Below are 23,346 nucleotides of genomic sequence, written 5' to 3' on the forward strand. Positions count from 1 at the left end.
CAGACTTCAGTTGCAGGAGGGTTGGTTTTCACAGCTGGATTTGAGGCTCAGCCTCAGTGTAGCAAGTTAACAGTGTTACTGTAGTGTTTGTCTGTCTGCCCTATGCAAAAAAGGATAATAATATCAATGTCTTTCAGTTGAGTGCTCAGAAGGTAAAATTTATATTATTTCAAAAGATCAAAATGACTGAAGGCGAGTGCTTTAAGACTATATGCCCATATCAGGAATGGGAGCAGTCAGAAGGTGAGGAACAACAGAAAGTACATGAACAGTATTACATTCAGTGCACAGAACAGCAGGCGTGCAATAAATAACACATAAATACTGCCGAATAGCTGCTCTTGAAGGAACTGTATCTATTTGGGATTCACTTGTGAAGTGTTGGGTTGATAAGAAATTAGTGCAATTTGATACTTAACTATAAATAAAACCTTGCTGCTTTTGCACAGGTATTTTATGGGTTAGATTTTGGTTTATTTTTGGATTGTTTTTAGGAAACTCATCTTTATTTCTTTTCCCTTGTTAGGTTCCCCTTTGACTGTTGATAGTCCATATCCTAATCCTAGCTTTTTGACATCTGGACAAGGTAACATCTTTTCCTTATCTGGAGGAACAGATTTGTTTGGTTTTGGGGTTTTTGGGGTTTTTATTGACATTCAAATGAGTAATATTTACCTATTTTTACCCAAGGTTTCCAGCCTCCTGCTGTGTCAACTCCCGTATTTCCTGCTGGGAATTCCATGTCTCACCCTGGTGCATCTGTTAGCGGAATGATGGGTCCCGAGATAGTATTTTCTGGAAGACACAATGGCATCTGCATATACTTTGCTCGTATTATAGGGTGAGGTGTTTGTGTAAAAAGGGATCCTGTCACTCAATTTGTTTCATAGTTTTTCTTTCCAGTAATGCTTATTGGATGTTGAATTTTATTTTAATATCATTTAAATTTGAAATTAGTAAAGTGCATTTTTATATTGTGTTATGAAATACCTGTTGATATAATACATTCTCTTTGCAGCCCCTCTTATAATAATACATTAAGTGAATGCCTAGGGCAGGAAGATTGCGTAGACATTGATCCTGCAATCAAATGCATTAGCACAAGTCTGAAAACTGCAGTTCTTGTTTTTCAGACCTATGAGCTGTATGTTTTAAACTCCTATTAAAGGGTGAAACAGAAATGCAGAAGGACTTACAGGATCAAAATCCTGGATTTAAGTAGTTTCTGTTAAGAATCTCTAAAAAGAATGCTCAAGTCAGAGCAATGAAGCAGGACTAAAGAGGATTCTGCTACCTGGGTGTTGAGTCCTAAACACCTCAAGCAAGAACAGAGTTCTGCATGCTGATTGGGAAAGAAATTTTTGTTACAAGACTTGTGTATTTGCACTGTATTTCTGGGGAGTAATATTGGCCTGTAGTTAAAATATTTGAAAGTGTCAAATTTTAAAATTTGGGATTTTGTTAATTACTTATATCTGTACTATTCACACTTTTATAATGGTTACCTTTTTGAGTATTTAGTTGTCATCCAAATGAAATCCTTATTTTAGACCTTGAAGTAAAAAGCATTACCATTTCTTTCTTAAGAGATTATACATAGAAGACTTGCAAAAATACTTGCTTAAATTACTTGGCTTTAACACAGAGCTGTTTTGTGTTGCAGAAATATTTGGGACGGCAGTATAGTTGTGGAGAGAGTTTTCAAGAGTGGCAATCGAGAAGTTGTTGCAGTATGTAAAAGATTATTCTGTGTTCCTGAGTTTCTTACAGTATTTGTCTTAAGTCTTTTTTAACTTCTGAGGTCCTGTCAGATGTCTTTTTGAGCTATTATTTTGAATGTTAACTTTATAAGAAACCTAAATAATTTTATCTCTACTTTTTCTAGTTGATAATGGCTGGTTTTCTTCATGTTTATTCATGGCTCTTCGTTCATACCCCCACAGGGCTTCTGCATACCCCCTCCAGACAAACACTAAAAATAAAATACTTTAGTGAGTTAGGATGGTCATTACTGTTATGGAAGTTATATGCAGTTATGGAAAAAAATCCATGATTTTTCTGACTAACACCTTGCTGTTTAACTTTTTGTCCATTATCAAAATAACAAAATCTTTTTGGACTGTGGCTGTTAGTAGAATCCTGAACTGAGTAATTTCAGCACTACAGATTAACTGCTACATGAGCTTTCCTTCTCCTACCTCCTAAGGTAACTGGGAGACTCTGGAAGACCTTGGCAGTTATGCTATGTCTTAGCAATGCTCAACATTGTTCTAGTTTAGAGTTGGAAATAGTAAAGCGTAGCTAATTTAGTTTTCAGAGGAGTAAAGAAAGTAGCATCTTATACTATATATCTTCAGAGGACTGCTTCCTCTTCACATGTGTGCCTCCTCAACGAATGTGGTATAATGTTGTGTTATTCTAGTGATCCATTACTATTAAACTATTTATTTGTTGTACCCTCTTATTTGTCTTTTTAGTTGGCGTTAGCTTAAAATTGAAAATTTTTGGAAAAAAGTGTGAAAACCCAGCTTTCTGTAAAGAAGTTTGCTTTCTTTTGCAGATAGAAAGCAGTGTTCCATCCCGTGTGCTGGAATGTGTGCTACAAGAGCTAAAAGGTTTACAAGAATTTCTGGATAGAAATTCACAGTTTACTACAGTAGGAGCCCTTGGAAACCCAAGGTAATTATTAATTGTGGTAAATTTACTGGTGGTGTTTAATGTCCAGCTTTTGAAAACCTATACTATGCCTGTGTTCAGTTGAAGTGTTTTTATGGTCTCCCGCTTCAACTATTCAGGTGCTAAAAAATGAGTTGTTAGGTGCATCTTTAGAAGATTCAGTATTTGTATTCTTATTAGCATCTTTTTTGGTTTTGTTTTGGAATTGCAGTTTCAGCACACCAGCCAATCTCCAACAGAGACTCCTGGGTTTTATGCGGCCTGATGGTGGAAGTTCTCAGCAGGTCCAGCAAGAACTTCAAAGGAAATATCATGGTATGTAATTACTTCTGAACAGGAAGTGGGAGGGCATGGTGCGCTTGGGTGTTGTCTTCCTCGCTTTTCTTATGAAATCTTCAGAATAAAAAGGCCTTTTCTCCACAGAAATTTTGCATTAAATGATATGCTGGGTTTTTTGCACGCTTACCTGTCTCCTTCTTCCTAATGTGGCCCGTGATTCGTAAGATCGTTTTATCTCTTCACTATGGTGCTTAATAGCTGCACACCCTTTTATACTTTCAGGATAGCAATTGCTAAGCAGTTAGTTTATGAAACAAGTGAGCATGATATCCTATTAAAAAGAAATACTGTAACGCAAGTTGCCAAAAGTAAAGTCACTAAAATGTCTACAAAACTTTGTTTAGAAATATGAGGTCTGTCACACAGCCCATTTGAATTCATGTTCTCCTGTAGTGCAACTTTTGCCCAGCACTTGCAGGCAAGTTGGGAAGTGTTACTGCAGTGTATATGGAATTGAAGATGGTCTGTTTGAGTATAATCCTGGGTTTTCAATAGTGCAAATATAATTTTTTTTTTTAAATTCATTATGTAGGATTTGGTAGACATTTAATAATTTTATTTTTCATTTTTATTCTTTACAAAGCTCATAAACTCTTTTGGCTTGCTAAATGACACTGTATTTATTGTTTCCTCATATATGAACTGTAAGCACTCAAAAGTACAGTAAATTGTTGCAATTATGTTGCACTCATGTTATAAATATGAATACATTATCATTTTGTTAATATATCTTATCTGATATAAATGTTGCTAGTTTTTGGAGTAGTTGTTGCTTTAAAGATAGTGCAGATAATGTTGACCACTGCTGTAATTGTAATTGTTCTCTCTAGAGCTAAATACAGGTACTCAAATAAAAAGAGGATTTGTATGGATTTATTTTAATTTATTTTATGTTCATCACATGTGCATTTATAATAGCTATTTATGAAAAAATAACCAAAAATTTAAGACTGATGTATAAATCTAGTGTGTTTACAGGAAAACATACTTCTTTTTTAGAAATTATTCCTTCTGTGTTGTGTGGCTTGAAGTAAATGCCAACAGATGGTGTTTCTTTGGGGAAAGAACATAGGGTTAACAGCCTATCTCCCAAGAGAGCTGGACAGCATTAATCAATAATGGAGAGGGAAAGGAAGTTGTTGCTGTAAAACCTCAGAAACTCACACACTAATTTGAAACATGTAGAACAGTTATTTGCTGACAGTCTTTGCTTTTTCAGCTGAGGCACAGCTAACTGAGAAGACTTCACTTCAAGGCATCCAACAGCTTGTTCGCAAAACCTGCCAGGCGTTGGCTTTGTGGAAGTTACTATGTGAGCACCAATTCAGTGTTGCTGTAGGTGAGCTTCAGAAGGTAAGATCTGGATCATATAATTTTAATTTGTTTATACTATTCTCCTGAATTTCCTTTACTACCTAAGTTATTCCCAAAGGACTATTATATTAATTTTAAACCACATATAGATTTTTATTCAGGTCGCAAGTGTTTAAGAGTGTAACATCTAGTATTGACTTAATCACCCAATTTTATGAAATTGAAGGTGTCACTAAAAATAAATTATGTTTTACTTATATTGATAGTTAATAATGAGTCTGGTTGTATAAATTACTGTGGTTTCACCTTAAGCACATTCTGGAAAATGTGCTGAAAAGGGTAGACTCATGTTTTCCAGCCAAGTGGAATTCTCTCTTTGCCTTAGTCTTGGTGGAATTTGGAGAGCAATAGGGTAGTAGAGTCTTTGCACTTCTGTATAGGTAGGGTTCCAGAATGTACCACAGAACAGCTGAGGTTGGAAGGAATCACTGGAAATTGTCTACCCTCTCTGCAGCGAGGGAGGAGTAATCTAGTTGACCCTCAACGCAGGGTGAACTGGAGCAGGTTGCCCAGGACTGTGTCCAGTATGGATTTTTATATCTCAAAAGGTGGAAACTCCACAGTGTCTTGGGGCAACTTCTTGCCGTGTTGGACCACCTTTGGAGTAAAAAGGATTTATATTAAAGTATAATTACCTTTACTTCAGCTTTTGACCATTGTGAAGTGTCCCGTTTACTGAGCAGTACTGAGAAAAGTCTGACTCTGACTTCTTTATACCTTCACAAAAATATTAGTAAGATGCCACATACTGCCCCTTGAACCTCCAGGCTAAACAATGCCAGTTCTTTCAGCCTCTCCTGGTTTGTAAAGAAGCAAACTTGCAGAACTATGGGTGCTACTGCTGTGCACCCTTAGCTAATGTCAAACTTGTGTCTTACCCTTGAAAAATCTATTAGTTAGAATACTAGGCATTCTGTCCTAGGACTTGATAGGAAAACAGACTATTTGAGAAGTTGAATTCTTTTTCCATAAAAATAATAATTTTAAAATCTCACAGGTGCACAGAAGCTGTTATTCTTCGCACTGTTGCACTGGGGAGCATTGGGCAGCTTTTATCTTGTGCTGGACAAGGAGTTAACTAACTGTAACAATTTTCCTCTGTCTTCAGTAGATTTAGAGGTTTTGTAATGTTATGCTGTTAGCGATCATCTATAGATGCTACATAGACACTACTAGCAACTCTATGTGAGCAAATATTCCTATTAAATTAAAAAAGTAATAACCTTCAAATAATTTATTTTTAAAAGCATAAAGAGTGCAGACCTAGAATTTTTCAAAATCCTCCTTTTATTGCATCTGTCATTTTTTTAATCTATGACAATAAAATGGCTTTCATTCTTTAAACCTACAATGTACTCATTTTGTAGGGTGTGCATTCTGACAGTGCCCTATGAAGTAAGGGGAACTACTAGTTCCATTCTTACTTGCAGAGATCTGAAACAGAGGTTACACATAGTGAAGATGGCAGAGGAAGTCTGCTAAGAGGAGTCCTTTGGCATCCAGGGATCTAGTGCTTTCATTATTCTTTCCATTTTGCTATATAATGTGTGTTTTAAATAATATATTTCTGTGGTGTGCACTTCAGTCACTGGAGTTCTGTATGTTTTTAATTACCGGAAACAATTAATTTTACTGCTGTAACAACAGAAAAAGTAAAAGATTTGGTAAACTGATGATATTTTGTCTATCTTCAGGAACTTCAAGAACAGCTAAAGATTACTGCTTTTAAAGACTTGGTGATTAGAGACAGAGAGTTGACTGGAGCACTCATTGCTTCTCTCATAAACTGTTACATCAGAGATAATGCTGCTGTGGATGGCATCATTGCCCATTTGCAAGATATCTGTCCTCTTCTTTATAGCACTGATGATGCTGTGTGTTCCAAGGTAAGTGCACTTCCAGATTTTACAGCACCAAAACACAACTTCAGAACATGTTCACACGAGGTAAGTTGGACAGCTTGTAAGTCATTATGCTCAAGTAGTTTCAGAAGCACAAAAAACAATGAAGGCGAGAAGTCATGGGCGTATTTGTGTATTTCAGTTATTAATGCTGAACATTACATGAAAATTATTTGAAGCATTTGCAGTTATTTCTAATGTTCATATGATCTCTACTTTTAATCTGATGTGTATCTGTCTTATGTTGATAAAATGTTTTCTTATTTCAGGTTTTCTTCAGCATAGGGTCTTGGGTTTTGTCTGTTGCATAGTGGAATTTGTAAGAGATAATTTTGTTTAGTTTAATGGAATTTGTAAGAGATAATTGTGTTTAGTTTAATGGAATTTGTAAGAGATAATTGTGTTTAGTTTAATGGAATTTGTAAGAGAGAATTGTGTTTAGTTTAATGGAATTTGTAAGAGAGAATTGTGTTTAAGATTTTTGGTCTTTGAAGGTTTTCGAATAAATTTGAGGTAAGGAACCGGTGAGAGGAGAATTGGGAACCCCTTGGTTAAGTCTTCAGCCCTTCTCTCTACTGCTGTTGTAGTCTTTCTGCTGGAAACTTAGTGACCAGAGAGTGCTTTTGAGAGGATGATATTTCTACTGTTTCAGCTTTGAAGTTTGGAATAATAACTCATTGACAGTATCCATTTGGATATATATCCAGTATTCATGATGTGCCCTTGTGAATAATTTCCATTTTCCCACGATTTGTCTCTAGGCAAATGAACTTCTTCAGCGCTCTCGACAGGCTCAGAGCAAGATGGAAAAAGAGAAGATGCTGAGAGAGTCACTGAAAGAGTACCAGAAGATCAGCAATCAAGTAGACCTTGCTAATGTTTGTGCACAATATAGGCAGGGTAAGAGCCAGTTACTGATCATGTTCTGTCAAATAGTTTCTGTAGTGTCCTTTCATGCATCTTCTTTTCTGTTTGTTTTGTTACCAACTTTCAACTCCTTTTACCATAAACAGTTAGTTAATAACCCTTAGAATTAAACTGTGCCAACCTGTTCTTTTAAAGCCTTTCTGGAGTCCACCAACCAACCAAAAAACCCATTTCTATATTAAAATATTCGCTTGAGCTTATTTAATATTGCAGTGTCCATTTGTTTCATATATGTGGTTATAATATTTTTAGGAAAATTCTTGGGCTATATGTGGTTTCAGGTAAGGTTTTAAACCAAATAAACTGTTGGAAAGATGGTTCTGTACCCTGTTCAGTGCAGTAGAAGCTAGTAATTTAAATACAGATGTAACTGTTGTAACAGTCAACTGTACAGCCTCTGTACAGTGTTACACATTGTGCAGGACATTCTGATGTAACTTCATATCCAAGTTCAAACTTGCATGTAAGTCACACAGCTTGGGTACAGGTGTAAACCTCTATATGATACAGAATAGAGTGAATAGTGTTTATTTTTTCTTACTTGCTAAATCAGAAGTGGTTGATGTCACCATTTTGTTGTAGATTGACTACAATATTGAACAGTGATATTTGTTTTGATTTTTTCCTAGTGCGTTTCTATGAGGGAGTAGTAGAACTGTGTCTTACAGCTGCTGAGAAAAAAGATCCCCAGGGTCTGGGCCTTCATTTCTATAAAAATGAAGAACCAGAAGAGGATGTTGTTGGACTCCAGGCTTTTCAAGAGAGGCAAGTTTTCAGGATAATTTATTATCATTATATGGGGTGCTTTATTTCAAGTGACTGGAAAAGTAGCTCTTTTAGGGAAGTTGTGTAGGGTAATAACAAACAAGCATTTTATGATAAGGGACACAATAGAAATGTTTTTATCCAGTATGCTCTCCTTGATTGTTATTAATATGGCACCAGCTTAATAAGGAACAACACCTAAAATGATAGATGCAGAAAACATTGTGATCTGAACATTATAGAAATACTTGTTAGCAGTATATATGAGAATAAACTAGATTGTGACAACTATCTTTAAATGATCTATGACATTTTTCAATTTTAGTAACTGTCTACAAAGTCATACAATAACAACACTTGAGAATAATCTTTCATAGACAGTTACAATGAAAATTATGAGACTTTTCTTTTGCTCTGTTTACAGATTGAACAGCTACAAGTGTATCACTGACACCCTTCAAGAGTTAGTGAATCAGAGTAAAGCTGCTCCTCAGTCTCCCAGTGTACCCAAAAAGCCAGGTCCTCCAGTGCTGTCATCTGACCCCAACATGCTAAGCAACGAAGAAGCAGGGCACCATGTAAGAAACTCACAAAAAAAGTCATGGCTGCACTCCAGAAAATAGCGTGATTTGAAGGGGTATAGAATTTATTGTTCTAATAAAATTATGGATTCATTCAAAGTGAAGATTTGCCATGAATTGGCTTCTATATCTAGAGAATCTGCAGAAGTGATGACACACGAATAACATGTACCGAAGTATTGTCGCATAGGAATTCAGTGTTTAATGTAATGTAACCACATGTGGAATAACAGCTTTGGCCTTTCTCTCCCTTAGTTCGAACAAATGCTAAAGCTGGCTCAGCGTTCAACAGATGAACTCTTCAGTATTGCACTTTACAACTGGTTGATACAAGCTGACTTGGCGGACAAACTGTTACAGGTGAGCTCATCTACAGACAGCAAACTAGAAGAGTTAATTGTAACAATGCGAGTGCTTTAAAGAAACAAGGAAGAGCAAGAGTATAAATGTTCTCTTTATGATTTCTTCAGGTTACTGCCCCCTTCTTGGAACCTTACCTGGTGCGGATGACCAAGATCGACCAAAACAAAGTTCGCTATATGGATTTACTGTGGAGATACTTTGAGAAGAACAGGAATTTTAGTAATGCTGCCAGAGTCTTGGCTAAGTTGGCTGACCTGCATAGGTATGGATTATGTGCAATCTATTGCATACACTGAGGTAACTAGGTAAAAATCAAACATACTAAAATCAAGACCTTATGTGTAGGTATCTTAAGAAAAGGCCAAGGACAAGAAAATGCCAATGCCCAAGGAGGTTTTCTAAAAAAAATTAATGGAATATATTAGTTTTGAATCCAGACAGTTATTGGAAAGAAATTGTAATGTTTATGTATTATACATGAGTTTGCAATGCATTTCATGTTGTAAGAACCATATATTAGGTGGTCATTTCTTACACAGATTTTTATAATGCAATAGTTTAACTGGAGCAATGAGTTAAGAAATACATTAGAACTGAGCCTGCGACAAAGGTGGGGTTACATGGATGGATCATATCCTGCACAATTTAGTAAAATCAGGAAAAGCCACATGCTAATTCCCAAGGTCAAGTTAAAATGTAACTAATCCTCAAATAATTATATAAAGTACCCATCCTGTTTGAAATATTTGTTTTGCAGCACAGAAATTTCTCTTCAGCAGCGTCTTGAATACATTGCACGTGCCATTTTGAGTGCCAAAAGTTCCACGGCCATATCCTCTATAGCTGCAGATGGTGAATTCCTACATGAACTAGAAGAGAAAATGGAAGTAAGAAAAAAAAATTAAGCTACACCATAAATGCATTATTTCACTTTGTCTCATTGGCACATGACATTTTTATTACCAGTTCTGATTTCTGTGCTGTCTTCCTGATATGGCAAAGTTATGCAGTTGACTGATAATAATGATATGATATGATAATAGATTCAATGGTGTAAGGCAGTAACATTTCTGCATTTAAATAAGTTTAAGTTTATTCTGGGTGTATTCTTAAACTCTGATTAAATTCCTTCAGACTTGAAATAAATACTGTATTTTCCATTTTAAACAAGGTTGCAGGGATCCAGCTTCAAATACAAGAAACATTACAGCGTCAGTATTCCCATCATTCTTCAGTACAAGACGCAATCTCCCAACTTGATGCTGAGCTGATGGATATAACCAAGGTAATTGAAATTTTCCTGTGTTAAAATTCAGTTTATAAAATTTTGGGGGGAAAAAGTGTTTTGCAAAGACTGATCCTATGCTGAATAGGAAAAGTCATAGACAGTTTAGCATTCCTGGTTTCAGAATGTCTGTTACCCTACACTGTCGTTTTCTGTACTTTGATAGTCTTTCAGTCTTCAGTACCTTGATTTCTTTTACATGTTCATCTTCTTTATTAAGTCTCTTCCTTTTGTTGGTAAAATTGTTGAAAATTTAACAGTTTGAATTTTAACTTCATATAGAATTTGGGATTGTTTTTAAGAAGTGAAACTAAATGTAGCAAAAAAAATTAGTGATTGACAACAATTACTTAAGTTGCACTTCAGCTAATCGAATGTCTACCACACAAGGAACAGCTGACTTTTAGAATTTCTTTTTTAACCCAAATGAAATATAAAGCCCGGTAACTTTTCTTTCAGCTTTATGGAGAATTTGCTGACCCTTTTAAGCTCTCGGAGTGCAAGCTTGCAATTATACATTGTGCAGGTCATTCTGACCCTATCTTGGTGCAGACTCTCTGGCAAGAAATCATTGAAAAAGGTAGGTCTTAGTGGACTAGGAGTGGTACAAACTAGAACTATAGTAAACTGGTACAGTTATAGCTTTTAAAACTGAGTGTGCTGCTGCTGTTATGCTGTCCAAGTGAGATGCATCTTTTTTGGACTATTCTGAAATATATTTCTTTAGTGTAGTTAACTAGTAATTAATTAACATTATTACCTTTGGGTTTTGTGCCTAAAGGACAGAAAAGTGATATTTTTACATATGTGTTCGAGTATGCTGTGCATAAGGCTTGAATAATCACATTGCAGATAACATTTCAAAAGTTGTTTCATCCCATGATGCCATTATATGTGAACTTCAGAATATGTGTGAAATTCTGTCTGAAGATTTCACTGTTAAGAAATTGTAATAAAAATGTTAAGTGTAAATTAAATGTTAAAATGTAAATAAATTTATAATGACAAAAAATCCTCAGAGAATTCTGCATGCATAATGTTGACAGGAGTGGAAGTGTACGGTTTCTGTCCATTTATAGAGGAACAGAGTAGTGGGCACAGCTCTGCAAGCTTGGCCACTCAGCTGTGACGATCTTTTACCATGAGTCAGTAATTCACTCTCTCTTCCTGTTTGGTTGTTTTGTGGTTTTCTTCCCCTTGGATTTTGGGCTCAAGTTTGCCATTGTGCAAACAACATCGACAGGGTTTTGAAGGAAAAGCTATGTGGTAGTGAGTTTGTTGTGGGGTTTGGGGATGTGTTTTTGTTTGGTTGTGTTTTAAGTAGATTTGCATGGAACTTCAATGAAATGTAAACATCTGTGAATATACACTCGAAAAAGTTGTATTTTCACTTCCATATGCTGATTTTGTATTGACAATAGTATTTTCTGAAGTTCTCCCTGTTTTCTTTCCACTTTCAGAACTGAGCGATAGTGTATCTCTGAGCCCTGCTGACAGAATGCAAGCACTTTGTCTGAAGTTGACACTGCTTGGAAAGATATATGCTGGCACACCTCGTTACTTTCCTCTAGGCAAGTTGTTTAGCCTGCATACTGAATAAGCATACATGTTACATTAATGGGTTTTAGCTTTCTTTTTAGCCTTTTAACAAAGTTTTAAACTAAGAAATTTCTGTCTTTTTTTTTAATCCTAAAAGAAACAGGAAGTAAATGAAGTTTAGATGGCGGTAGCATTTTATATGGCTGTGCAGATCCCATTTTAGAAAGTAGTAAAGTTTGTTTCTATCAAAGTGCAGCATAAAAGTGTGTATTTATATATAAAATTAGATTTTAGGCAACCATGTTTATCTGCTATCTCTTGAAATATCTACTGCTGTCTGAAGGGGCAGATTCTGAAAACAGAATTCAGGAAATTTCTGGATCCTTTTTGGAGTTTCTGCTTTTGAGGTCCTCACACATTTTGACAACTTGATATTATATAAAAACCTGGCAAATGTATTGTTCAGCACTCAATCTTTTATTATACTAAACTACTGTGCAACAACATTCAGTATGAATATTTAGTGCTAAACAATACACTGTTAATTGTTATTGATACTAAAACCTGATAAAAGCTCTAGTAGTGTTGCTGGCTGTTCTAGCAAATGTAATGGTAGTACATGTTTTGTGCTGAAAAAAAAGTTAATGAATTTTTTCTTGACAGCATAGTTGTGTGGCAAAACTGTAACAAAATCCTTGATGTGAGTAATCCCTGCCATGCCTTGCTGATAGCCTAATACCATCTTTGGAGGTAGTTAAGTTTTGTGTAGCCTTCCCTCAGTGTAGACTGAGGGAACCTGTTCTGTGTGCTTCACAGGAGAAAGGTACCAAGTGTGTGGAAGAAAGAAAAAGTAACCTTGAATAAATTACTTTTAAATGCCTTTCTTTGAAAGACTCCCATTAACAAGTTGCAATCTAAATATTCCTTTTTATTTTTGTCCTCCAGATTTTTTAGTGCAGTTTCTAGAACAACAAGTCTGCTCTTTGAACTGGGATGTAGGTTTTGTAACATACACCATGCAAGAAATTGGAGTCCCATTGCAAAGGCTGCTTGAAGTATATGACCAACTGTTTAAAGCACGGGTAAGGAAAATAGCACAAAAGAGAAATTCTGTTTTCAGCTACTATCAAGGTCTGTCTTTAGTGGGAAATATAAAGTAATGTAAGGTGGAATATAGTCAAATATCATGTTCATAGTTTTGCTTTCTTTACTTAAAGACTCTTAAAGCTGCATTTTCCCCTCCCTGTTTGTTTTATTCATTTCAATCCTAGAGCATGAGGAAATTTTTTAGTTCTTTTACTCCACCTAGAGCAGATTTAGGATGAAGTAGAATTCCTACATTGCAGAAGGAATAGCATCTATTGAACATATTAATTTTGTTTTCTAATAATGATTAAAATTTGCTGTATTACTGCAGCTTGTCTGATCCATTGATGTAATAAACAAAGAGAATTGATTGGCTTCTTTTTACCCAGATTCCTAGGAATTCAGAACTTTTTATAATCTATTATGTTACGGACTGTTTAGTAATGGAAAACTGAGTTAAATTCATGTATGTTTTAGTGCTTAAAATATTACTTTAATATAGATATAATGTAGATTAAGATAAATAATTACCACAGCTGGCACTTTGTGTACACACCACACAATTTTTTTTTCTTGTGTCCTTACTATTTTTGTCCTTAATATTTTGAATTTTTTTTTTTTAGGACCCATATTGGAATAGAATGAAAAAGCCTTTACACCTCTTAGAATGTATTCATGTATTACTATCAGGATACGTACAGGATCCAAGCAGAGTAGCTATGAGGTAAGAAGGGCAACTATATCCTAATAAAAAATGGAAGATATAAAATACTCTAAAATACTGCATTTCAACAATCCCCAAAGCTTTTCTTCTTTTCCTTTGGGTGAATTTAGTATTTTATTCCTAGCAGTTTTACTGGCACTCTTCATTCAAAACCATTTGTTAGAAACTTTTAGTGTTCTCCATATAAACTGCTACAACAAAGTTAATTTTCTTCACTTCACTGAAGATCCATGAGGAATTGAGAGGATTATTTTGTAAATTTTTGGCAACATACTTCAAGGAGTATTAAGGAAAAATTTGAGGCAATGTGGGAAAAGTGGGAGGAGAATTAGAAAAGGGCATTTTGTGACTAAAAAATGAACTTTTTTATGTTGAAATTCTAGAAGTTTTGAGTTATTCTGGAAAACAGAAGACTAAACACTGAGATAGATCTTTCCAAATTGTTTTTAAGAGGTTGATGATGAAGCAGTGTCCAAGACTAAAATTCAGCTTAGTTCACACCAGGCAAAAATGTGGGTGTAATGTTAAAAAAAGTTTACAGTGAAAAAATAGCTAAGTACTTGAATAAGTTGCCTGTATATCATCTCTAGCTTTGACAATTTTTGTTGGAATAGGCAAACTTCAATTTGAGCTTCAGTCAGAGCTATCTTGTCTCAAAAATAATGAGCAGAACTAGGCAGTCTTCATAAATCTTCTAAACATAAATGTTTCTTATTCTTTTGAAAATATACATGTAAATATCCTCTGTCCACATACAGTTTACCTCTATCTTTTCTCGCTTGATCAGTCTTCTATGATTTGCCAATTTAAATACACTAATTTATTAGAATACCTAAATTGAGAATTGATTCTAATTTATTTAAATTGCTATCTAAATTAATAACTAATACATTGACTGTATTCGTATCTAAAGTAGTATCTAAATATTAAATATTTTGCATTGCTAATAACTGTATTGTGTTTTATAGTTTATATTTAATATCTAATAAGAAGTAACGGTTCATTTATTTTCCCATTATACCGTAGTCACAAGCATTAGATTTCAAAAATAATTTTTTCTAATAAATAGTTGAAAACTAAAAGTAGCTGACAGATGTCTTCCTGATGTGTTATTCCGTTGAAACTGAAAGAATGCTCACTTCCTATTTCAAGTTAATCTAATATACGGGATCAAAAAGGAGCTTATTACTCTGTGTTTTCCTAACAGGCGGAGATTCACAAATGTTTGCTTGGATGCTGTCAGTTGCTACCTGGTTGAACTTCAGTCTATGAGTCCGACACTAATGGTTCAGACAACTGTTGGGAATTTTAAATCTCTACAGGCCAAGTTAGAACGACTTCCCTGATTGACTAGTGCAGTAACAGAATCGTTAGTGCAGGTAATGTAAACTGCACTGAATCTCTGAAAGAACAAATCCTCAGAAAAAAATCCTGAGGAAGTTGTTTCTCCTGCTGCAGTTTTCTATTATGTATTCATTCTATTCTAAAGGTATCTACAAATTGTAGAATGTAAATGTGACAAATGGAGTTTCTTTTACTACTACCATTTTTTTAACAAGAGAAAGCTTTTTTTTAAAGTTGAAATAAAATTCATTGTTTGATCTTTGCCTTGGGGATAAGAATATTTAGAAAATGTTTTTATTTTACTTAAAGTAATGAGGAAAATCAGGACGCAAAATCTACTTGATAGCTGTTTTAGAATTATCAAAACAAGAAATGACAGCTGCAGAATGATGATAAAAGTGTATGTAGATGAGTCAGGTTGTAAATGTGGTCACATAGAGGAGTAATGATGCAGCCATAACTGCAATAACAAAGATAATCATTATTTCATAACTGTCACTTTAAATACAGCCTGCCTCTCTAAATAGAATGTTTGGGATGAAGCTGCTGAAATTGGCAATCTAATTTGTATTGTTAGTGAAAGAACTTTTAATATTGTTCATCAAATTATTTTCCCTATCCCATTCTAATAAAATGTTGTATCTGTTAAAATCAAATAAAGAAGTCATGAAATGACTTCTGTCTGCTTTCCTTACATGCACACAAACACCAAATTGTGTATATTCCTAGACTCCCCTCACTTGACCTGCTGCCCATGCTCCTTTGGATGCAGCCCAGGACATGTTTGGCTTTCTGGGCTGTGAGTGCACATGGCTAGGTCATGTCCAACCTCTCATCTACCACCACCCACAAGTCCTTCTCTCCAGGGTTCTCAATCTGTTCATCCCTCAGCCTGTACTTATACTGGGAGTTGCTCTGACCAGGGTTCAGCACCTTGCACTCGGCCTTCTTGAACCTTATGAGATTCTCATGGTCCCAGTTCTCAAGATTGTCCAGGCCCTTCTTTATGGCATCCTATCCTTCAGGTGTGTCAACAGCACCACTCACCTCAAGATTTACTGAGAGTGTACTCAATCCCTTTGTCCTTGTCATTGCTAAAGTACTAAATAACACCGGTCCCAACACAGACCCGTGAGGGTTGTCACTTCTCACTGATGTCCTTTGGGACTCTGAGCCATTGACCTAGTACTGCCCTCTGGGTGCAACATCCAACCATTTCTTACCCATCTCACAGCCCACCCATCAAATCCATCTTTCCAATTTAGAGAGAAGGCTGCTGTGGGGGACCATGTCAAAGGCTTTACAGAAGTCCAGATAACTGACAGCTGTAGGCCTTTCCTTGTCCACTAATGCAGTCACTCCATCACAAAAGGTCACTGGGTTGGTGAAGCCGTGCTGGCTTTTCTGAATCACCTCCCTGTTCTCCCTGTGCCTTAGCATAGCTTGTGGGAGGATCTGTTCTGTGATTATCCCAGGCACAGAGGTGAGGCTGACAGGTCAGTAGTTCCCAGAATCATCCTTTCTATGCTTTTTAAAGATGGGAACAATGTTTGCCTTTTTCCAGTGCCTGGGACTTCACCTGACGGCCATGACCTTTCAAATATCATGAAGAGTGGCTTGGGAACTACAGCCAATTTCCTCAGGACTCTGTGATGCACCTCATGGGTTCACATACCTGTAGAAGCCCTTTCTAATATTCTTTGCATCCTTTGACAATGTTCAGTTCCAGCTTCTCCTTGGCCATCCTCACCTCATTCCTACACAGCTGTACTTCATCTCTATACTCTTCCCAGGTGCCCTGTCCTAGTTTCCAATGATTGTGCATTTGCTTCATTGCTTTTAGTCTTAACACCAGTTCCCTACTCTGCCATGCTGATTTCTTGTCCAACTTCTTGATTTTGGGGACTGCTAGCTCTTGTGCCTTATGAAAGACAAAAAATCCATTAGCAGAGGATGGTTTTAATCCATTGACCACTGTGTTATGGGCTCAGCACACTTCCACTGCTCCACTCTGTTCCTCCTAGTGGCTCTAGAGGATATGGGACCCCCACCAAAGGGCCTTGAGTCCAGAAGAGGGGAAATGAAAAGTGCTGGAGAATGTGGGCATCAATCCCTCTGCTCCTCACATGATAAATGAGTGCTCTACAGAGCCTTTTCTACAAGATCTAATTACTCTACTTTACTTAGAGTACATTTCTTTCACTCTGACCTAACAGATACATTCTGATGATTTTAAGCCAAAGAATACACTCAGGGAAGTAATATATAAATTAAAATGCATTTTTTTTACCTCTTTAGATCAAAATAAATGTGAAATATTACTATTAGCTTTTTCCTTTGGCAGTGTTAAAATCTCCTTACAAAGTATTTACATAGAGGAAATCCTGTGTGTCCTGGGAAAAAGATTTGCATCTTTCCATGTAAAATATACTATCTTTAGAGATTAGAAGTTACTTTCTGCTGATAGCTTTGTTTCACAACAAGGGATATGGATTTATGCTGTTCAAGTTAGTGCACTTTGCTTCATACAAATGATGTGCACAGTCTTGCCTGATGTATTTGACTAAATTTTAGTATTTATATGAAAGTATGTTGTTATTCTGTAATATATGTAAGCAGATTTCTATTCTCAGATCTGGAGAATTAACTGAAGAATTGGGAACAGTCACAAGTCACAGACTGGAGGTTCAACTTCTGGGGTTTTTTTCTCTAGTTCATAGAATAAGGATGCCTCTGGCAACATTACAAGTTTACCAAAGTAAGAGTATTTCAAAGTGTATCACAACTTACCTCTGATATTTTTCACATGACAGGAGGTAATTGCAGTGTAGACATTACCTGTTGTTTTCATAACACTTGCTCAGCTTTCAGATGGAGAAAGGGTAGGTTCTGTTTCCCATTTTAAATCTGGAGGGATGTGAAAAACTGAGATCAGAGGAGACAAGTGGGTTAATGTGGTAGATTAAATAACTAGTGACAATTAGAGGGAAGTAACTGACTAACATGAATGTGAACCAGTTGTCATTAACATTATGAACAAATGTATCATTACTTTTATTGGACTGTTTTCCTTCTGTGTTAGTGTTACTAATTCTCAGTAGAGACTGTGATTAAGGTATGATAGCGGAAGGTAGAAACAAGGAAGTGTGAAAGAATAGCTGCTCTAAGGGAATCAAGCACATTTCTTCAAAGTGATGAAACAAAGTGACTGCTCACAGAACTTGTATTTCACGTTGTCATGGTTTAACCTCAGCTGGCAAGTAAGTATCAGCCACTTTCTCACTCCCACACCCCCCCCGTCTTTTTAGGATCAGGGAATGGTTTGTGTTGAAGGGACCTTAGAGGTCAAATAGTTCTACCCCCCTGCTATGGGCAGGGACATCTTCAACTAGACCAGGTTTCTCAAAGCCCCGTCCAATTTGGCCTTGAATGTTTCCAGCAATGGGGCAGCCACAACTCCTCTGGGTAACCTGTGCCAGTGCCTCTTCACCCTCAAAGCGTTTCTTTGTAACATCTAATCTAAAATTTTTCTCTTTTTATTTAAAACTGTTCTCCCTTGTCCTGTCACTATCCACCCTTGTAAAAAGTTCCCCCCCCCCCGCTCTTGTTTTTAAGCCCCTGTTTATTACTGAAAGGCCACAATGAGGTCTCTCCAGAGCCTTCTGCAGGCTGGACAACCGCAGTCTGTCTTCATAGGAGAGGTGCTCCGGCCGCCTGATCATCGCTGCCCCGCTCTGCACCCGCTCTAACGGGTGTATGTCCTTCCTGTGTTGGGAATCCCAGAGCTGGACGCAATGCTACAGGTGGGATCTCACCAGGGCAGATTAGAGGCGCAGAATCACCTATGTCGTCCTGCTGGCTGCGCTGCTTTGGACGGAGCTCGGGATGCGGTTGGCTTTCTAGGCTGCGAGCGAGGCTCCCATCCGGCTTGCTAAGCCGGCGGGCTCAGAAGTGGAGGGGTAGCCGGCGGTTGTACGTGGAGCCTGGCTCGGGGAGGAAGATCCGCCCTTGTGCGGCGGGACCCTCCCACCGGGACCATCCCACCGAGACCATCCCTCCGGAGCCACCCGGGCGGGAGCAGTGCTGGGGCGGCGCTGCGGCTGCGCCCTGCTCTGGCCCGGCCCCGGCGGTTGCGGCGGCGCGGGGGGAGCGGGGCAGAGCGCGGGCTGGGGCTGCGGCAGGGGCTGGAGCTGGAGCTGGAGCTGGGGCCGGGGCCGCCACGTCGGGGCTCTCCCAGCGCTGCGGCTCCGGCGATTGTGCCGAGTGAGCATCGCTTTGGGCCGCCGCTCATCCCGCTGTTCGTTTCCCGAGGGAGGAGCTCGCACAAACAGGGCGAGTTCCCGAGGATGGCGCCCGGAGGCGGTGGGGGCAGCTGGTGCCGCCCTCCCGTCCCCAGGCGCGGGTGAGCGGCTGGCCTCGCTCCGGGTCGGCCCTCCCAGGGGCGTCCCAGCCACTGGCATTCCTGATCCCCTGCCCTAGGAGGCTGCGAGGCGTTTTCCCCGTTTTCTGTGTTTTTAGAGTTCTCAGCAATGTACTTTGTCTTGCGGCTTCTCTCTGTCAACACCTGAACGACCGTGTAATAACCCGCGCGGCTGAACAGCACATCGCCCGTAAGCGGCCAAAGCGAAAATAGAGTTTTGAAATACGGGTAAGCATCGCCTCTGTTTGTGTTCAGCGGGAAGCTGCTGTAGTCAAGAGTTTGCGCCTGGATTCCTGCCTTCTGCTCCCACCCCAATATAACAGAAACTTCTGGTCCTTTTTTTGTTTGCTTGTTTTTCCTTTCTTCAGATTCTTTATGAATGTGTGAAAGAGCCACTATTTGCCTTTTCTGTATAATGGTTATCTAGAGGCTCAATAAGAATGGAGATTAAGCTCGATGTGCTCATCTCTACATCTATCAAGCAAAGAAAACCGTGGCCTCGCATCTCGTGGGTTGGACAAGTAAGTGTAATGAACTTCTATTTAAATAAAATTCTGCTAAGAGTAGTGTTTCTAATTATATAATACTTTGTACTTCCACTTACTTGAGGAGGGTTTAGGTAAAAAAAGCCTCAGGAAGTGATTTGAATGCATATTAAGAGTTATTAAAATAAATGGCTTGGGTTTTTATCCTATTGACATGAGCTTAGAGATTCAAGATTTCTCAGAGAAACAATGCGAAGCCTTTTTGTTTTTGTTTTCCTTCACAAAAGACCTACCTGTCGCTTATATGAGATTGTTGTTTTGGTGGTTCTAGTTTTTCATAACTTTTTACAGAATGTTGTGGGAAATGTGAACAATTTCTTTTTCCCCATTGCATCCTGCATTTGTTGAAAGACATGCTTTCTTAGACTTTTTCAATAAAACAAGAGTAATTTTTTTTCTCATCTGTGATTGGAATTTAAGTAGGTAGTAATTTGAGGCCTATTCTTTTTTTTTTTTTAAATTGGAATCACTGACAAATTAAACACTAAATTAAACACTACAAGACAAGATAGATTGCGTCCAATTTTTGTTATCTTTTTAGCACATAGATTTACTTTGAAGAAGTTTTTAATAATGACTGTAAAATTAGCTTGGTACTTTGAAACCTGTGAATCAAATTCATCTGTAGGTTGATGCTAGATATGATGTTGTATCGTAAAGCAGATATGCCAAAGAATGAAGTTAGTATGGCAGTTGCAGCTCTTAACAAATTTTTTTTTTTATTATTTACTGTAACATTTTTTACGTCTGCATTATTTTGCAGGCTTGTGTAGAAAATAACATTTTAAAAAATTGAATGCTCTTTTATTCTTTTAACAGGAAAAAGAGGCTATTTTTCTTCTAGATGGTAAACATATAAATGAAATTAACCTGGTATCAGGAAAGACAAGGAAGAAAATCCCTCAGCTGCAGTCATTGTTGAAAAATGTGGTTGTCTTAACAACATCAGGAAATGGTTAAGTATAATATCTCATGTATTATAAGTTCATGTTATTTTATTTGTATTTTTAACAGTCTAGAAAGAATATCTAAAGGATTTGCCAGTTTACTGTCAACTTTAGAACTGTTGCTAAGATGGAAGAGCAGTAATTTAAGTACTTCACAATAATATCCTTCAAAACTTCTCTCCCCCAATGAACACAGCTGCTTGGTTGGCAGGAATACTTACAACAGGAGAGCTCTTTCTTTGGAATAAAGATCAGGACTGTTTGAAAATTGTGCCAGCAATTGAAGAGTCCAGAAAAGTAGTGGCAGCAGCACAAGGTAGATTTTTTTCAATTAATCCTGTGAAAAATGGAATAGAGGGAAAGTTGTTTTCTTTTCCTTAAATCTTATTTCATGAGTAAAGCTATATTTTCCCATTGTTTTGCATGTGTATAATTTGTAAGCTAGCTCAATTTTGGTAAGTGTCCTTTTCGTCATTTGAATGCTACAAGTATTGTGTTTAGTAATCCCCTTTAAGTAGTAATTAATTTTCAAAAGCTGTAAGTGTATTTTTTAATCGTTAGATTTAGCTGTTCGGTTCCTGACTAGGTTATTAATACTTTAGAGCAGATGTACATCTGATGTAAACAGTATATGGGTAACTTGAAGCTTGTTCTGTAAGTGGGATTTTATGACAAATGCTAGCTGGAGACAACAAAATAAAGGCACATATTTGCAAACTTAAGTATCAAATATTATCATGTATTTGAAATATCACTGATACCAGCTTGTGAAGTGAAGTATTGTACAAGCAATTCTGCCATTTCAGGGAAGATTAGTGGTGCAATTAGGAGCTAAAGGTAATACATAGCACTTACACATTTATTGCTTCTTTTCATGAAAGTTAGGTTTCAAGAAAGGCAATCTCAGGAAACATCTCTGATGATTGGGTCTGGTGGGAAAGATAATTCATAACGTGCATAAAAATGGACATCCCTTCTGACATAGCTACCCAAGGTCTGCTATCACTGGTGAAGCTGGAAATGGAAGATAATTAAGGTGGCAGCTTGGTTTCTTGGGACAGACAAAAAAAGAAATTTCCTTTCTCTATTGTTTTTCATTCTATGTCTAACAAAGGAACAGAAACTATTGTAACACGTTTTTGTTTGTTGTTTTTTTGGGTTTTGGGGGTTTTTTTCCCCAGAGTGTTTAATGAGGTTGTACTTGTATGTATCTGGAGATGGGAGAAAGGCACTATTAACTACTCCTACAGCATGTGTCTTTTTGTGGGAGAGCACAGAACATGAAAATACATCCTCTTATAAAAACTCTTCTTCTGGGCGTTGGACACAAATTTTACCTGATAAATCGGTCATGTTGCCTTCTACTGAAGAAAAAGAAGTTGGATTGCATGCTGCTTTCATACAGAATGAGGTAAAAAATAAACCCTAAAGTAATCATTTAATTTCCTAATTAAATTAGAGCCAGAGAAGCTATACTGAATTTTGAGAGCAATGGCTGCCCGTTTTGTATTGTGTGTAGACTTAATAGTTCAGGTCATGTTACCTTTAATGACAACATAAGAACAACCCTACTGGATCAGATCAGAGTTTATCTAGCCTTTTAATATTCTTGCCAGCCCTTACATTTCTGAATGACAACATTATGTTATTTAACCTGAATTGTAGTAGCTATTGATTTAATTGCATAGATAATTAAAGAGAAAATTGTGTGTAATGAGCTTTTTGTGTTCGTTTTGATTGTGTCCTTTTTTTCCACAGATACTGGGTGATTGCTGTTTATGCACTTTCATATTTTACTCTAAAGAGTGTTTGGTGCTCACATTTTTGGTTCTTCGATGGCACGAAAATACCTTTAAACATGTTAGGTAAGTTCAAAGATATCTGAAGTTACAATACCTTCAGGAGCATTTTAATTATTATTTAGAGCTGGGACTCAGAGCTGCGATTGAACACATTTATGTCCAATTATCCTGTGGTTACAAGTTCTTACTTATGTTTACATATGTAAGTTCACAGCATACCCTCTGTCAGTTCAAAGCCGTTCTCCCTTGTCCTATCGCTACATGATCCTTGTAAAATGTAATTAATGTAACAGCATTTACTTACATATTCCATATTTCATTATTAGCTTACATCTAAATAAAACTGAGTGTATTTATCATTCTGTGTGGGTGGCTATGCATACATACACATCTGTGCACACGTTTTACTGTCAGAGTTTTTTGCATCATGCTAATAGAATGTCTTTTTCTTGGTTTTTTTCCTCGTATTGCTTATGTATCTTATATTTTCTTCTATTTCTTATACTGTGCAGCCATGAATGCCCTGAATACATCTTCCTCTTCTTTATTATGCAGATTTGTGTATTTTATTTGTTTTCTGTTCCCCTTTTCATCTCTTTTGCTTGGCTGTGAAAGAGTGTGTGTGTGTTTCTCTGAGTTGGGACCACATATTGAAATAATTATACAACCACTTAAAAATGCAATTGAGTGATTATCTTGAGCATAGATTCCTTTTCCTAAATGAGATA

The 23,346-nt window shown here is 37.1% G+C and overlaps 2 protein-coding genes and 1 long non-coding RNA gene across 7 annotated transcripts in view; 2 read left to right on the top strand and 1 right to left on the bottom strand.

The window, feature by feature from the left end:
• The window catches only part of NUP155 (nucleoporin 155), a 29,622-nt gene extending 14,043 nt beyond the window's left edge, over positions 1-15,579 (top strand). For both annotated transcript variants that reach the window (XM_032675239.1, XM_032675238.1), the window contains 19 exons: positions 527-586; positions 691-841; positions 1,664-1,730; positions 2,561-2,679; positions 2,888-2,991; positions 4,235-4,368; positions 6,084-6,275; positions 7,052-7,190; positions 7,847-7,982; positions 8,407-8,560; positions 8,819-8,923; positions 9,034-9,188; positions 9,684-9,813; positions 10,098-10,211; positions 10,671-10,791; positions 11,672-11,782; positions 12,696-12,832; positions 13,460-13,560; positions 14,768-15,579. In XM_032675239.1, the coding sequence (XP_032531130.1) occupies positions 527-586; positions 691-841; positions 1,664-1,730; positions 2,561-2,679; positions 2,888-2,991; positions 4,235-4,368; positions 6,084-6,275; positions 7,052-7,190; positions 7,847-7,982; positions 8,407-8,560; positions 8,819-8,923; positions 9,034-9,188; positions 9,684-9,813; positions 10,098-10,211; positions 10,671-10,791; positions 11,672-11,782; positions 12,696-12,832; positions 13,460-13,560; positions 14,768-14,906 (2,369 nt within the window). In that variant the 3' untranslated portion in view covers positions 14,907-15,579. The remainder of the gene's footprint in view (positions 1-526; positions 587-690; positions 842-1,663; positions 1,731-2,560; positions 2,680-2,887; positions 2,992-4,234; positions 4,369-6,083; positions 6,276-7,051; positions 7,191-7,846; positions 7,983-8,406; positions 8,561-8,818; positions 8,924-9,033; positions 9,189-9,683; positions 9,814-10,097; positions 10,212-10,670; positions 10,792-11,671; positions 11,783-12,695; positions 12,833-13,459; positions 13,561-14,767) is intronic.
• Positions 9,318-19,016, bottom strand: LOC116780350. The gene is made up of 3 exons (XR_004354430.1): positions 18,720-19,016; positions 17,743-17,811; positions 9,318-9,795 (listed from the first exon to the last, which is right to left on the bottom strand). It is a non-coding gene; the product is annotated as an uncharacterized LOC116780350 (long non-coding RNA).
• Positions 19,017-19,087: 71 nt separating this feature from the next.
• Positions 19,088-23,346, top strand: part of CPLANE1 (ciliogenesis and planar polarity effector 1) — a 55,751-nt gene continuing 51,492 nt past the window's right edge. For 3 of the 4 annotated variants that reach the window (XM_032675380.1, XM_032675378.1, XM_032675379.1), the window contains exons 1-6: positions 19,088-19,552; positions 19,693-19,845; positions 20,689-20,824; positions 21,013-21,132; positions 21,998-22,227; positions 22,575-22,681. In XM_032675380.1, the coding sequence (XP_032531271.1) occupies positions 19,765-19,845; positions 20,689-20,824; positions 21,013-21,132; positions 21,998-22,227; positions 22,575-22,681 (674 nt within the window). In that variant the 5' untranslated portion in view covers positions 19,088-19,552; positions 19,693-19,764. Of the gene's footprint in view, positions 19,553-19,692; positions 19,846-20,688; positions 20,825-21,012; positions 21,133-21,997; positions 22,228-22,574; positions 22,682-23,346 lie in introns of those variants that run through there. The other variant, XM_032675381.1, reaches the window with a different exon arrangement.

The sequence above is a fragment of the Chiroxiphia lanceolata genome, chromosome Z, assembly GCF_009829145.1.
Source record: "Chiroxiphia lanceolata isolate bChiLan1 chromosome Z, bChiLan1.pri, whole genome shotgun sequence".
In the NCBI taxonomy this organism is placed as follows: Eukaryota; Metazoa; Chordata; class Aves; order Passeriformes; family Pipridae; genus Chiroxiphia; species Chiroxiphia lanceolata.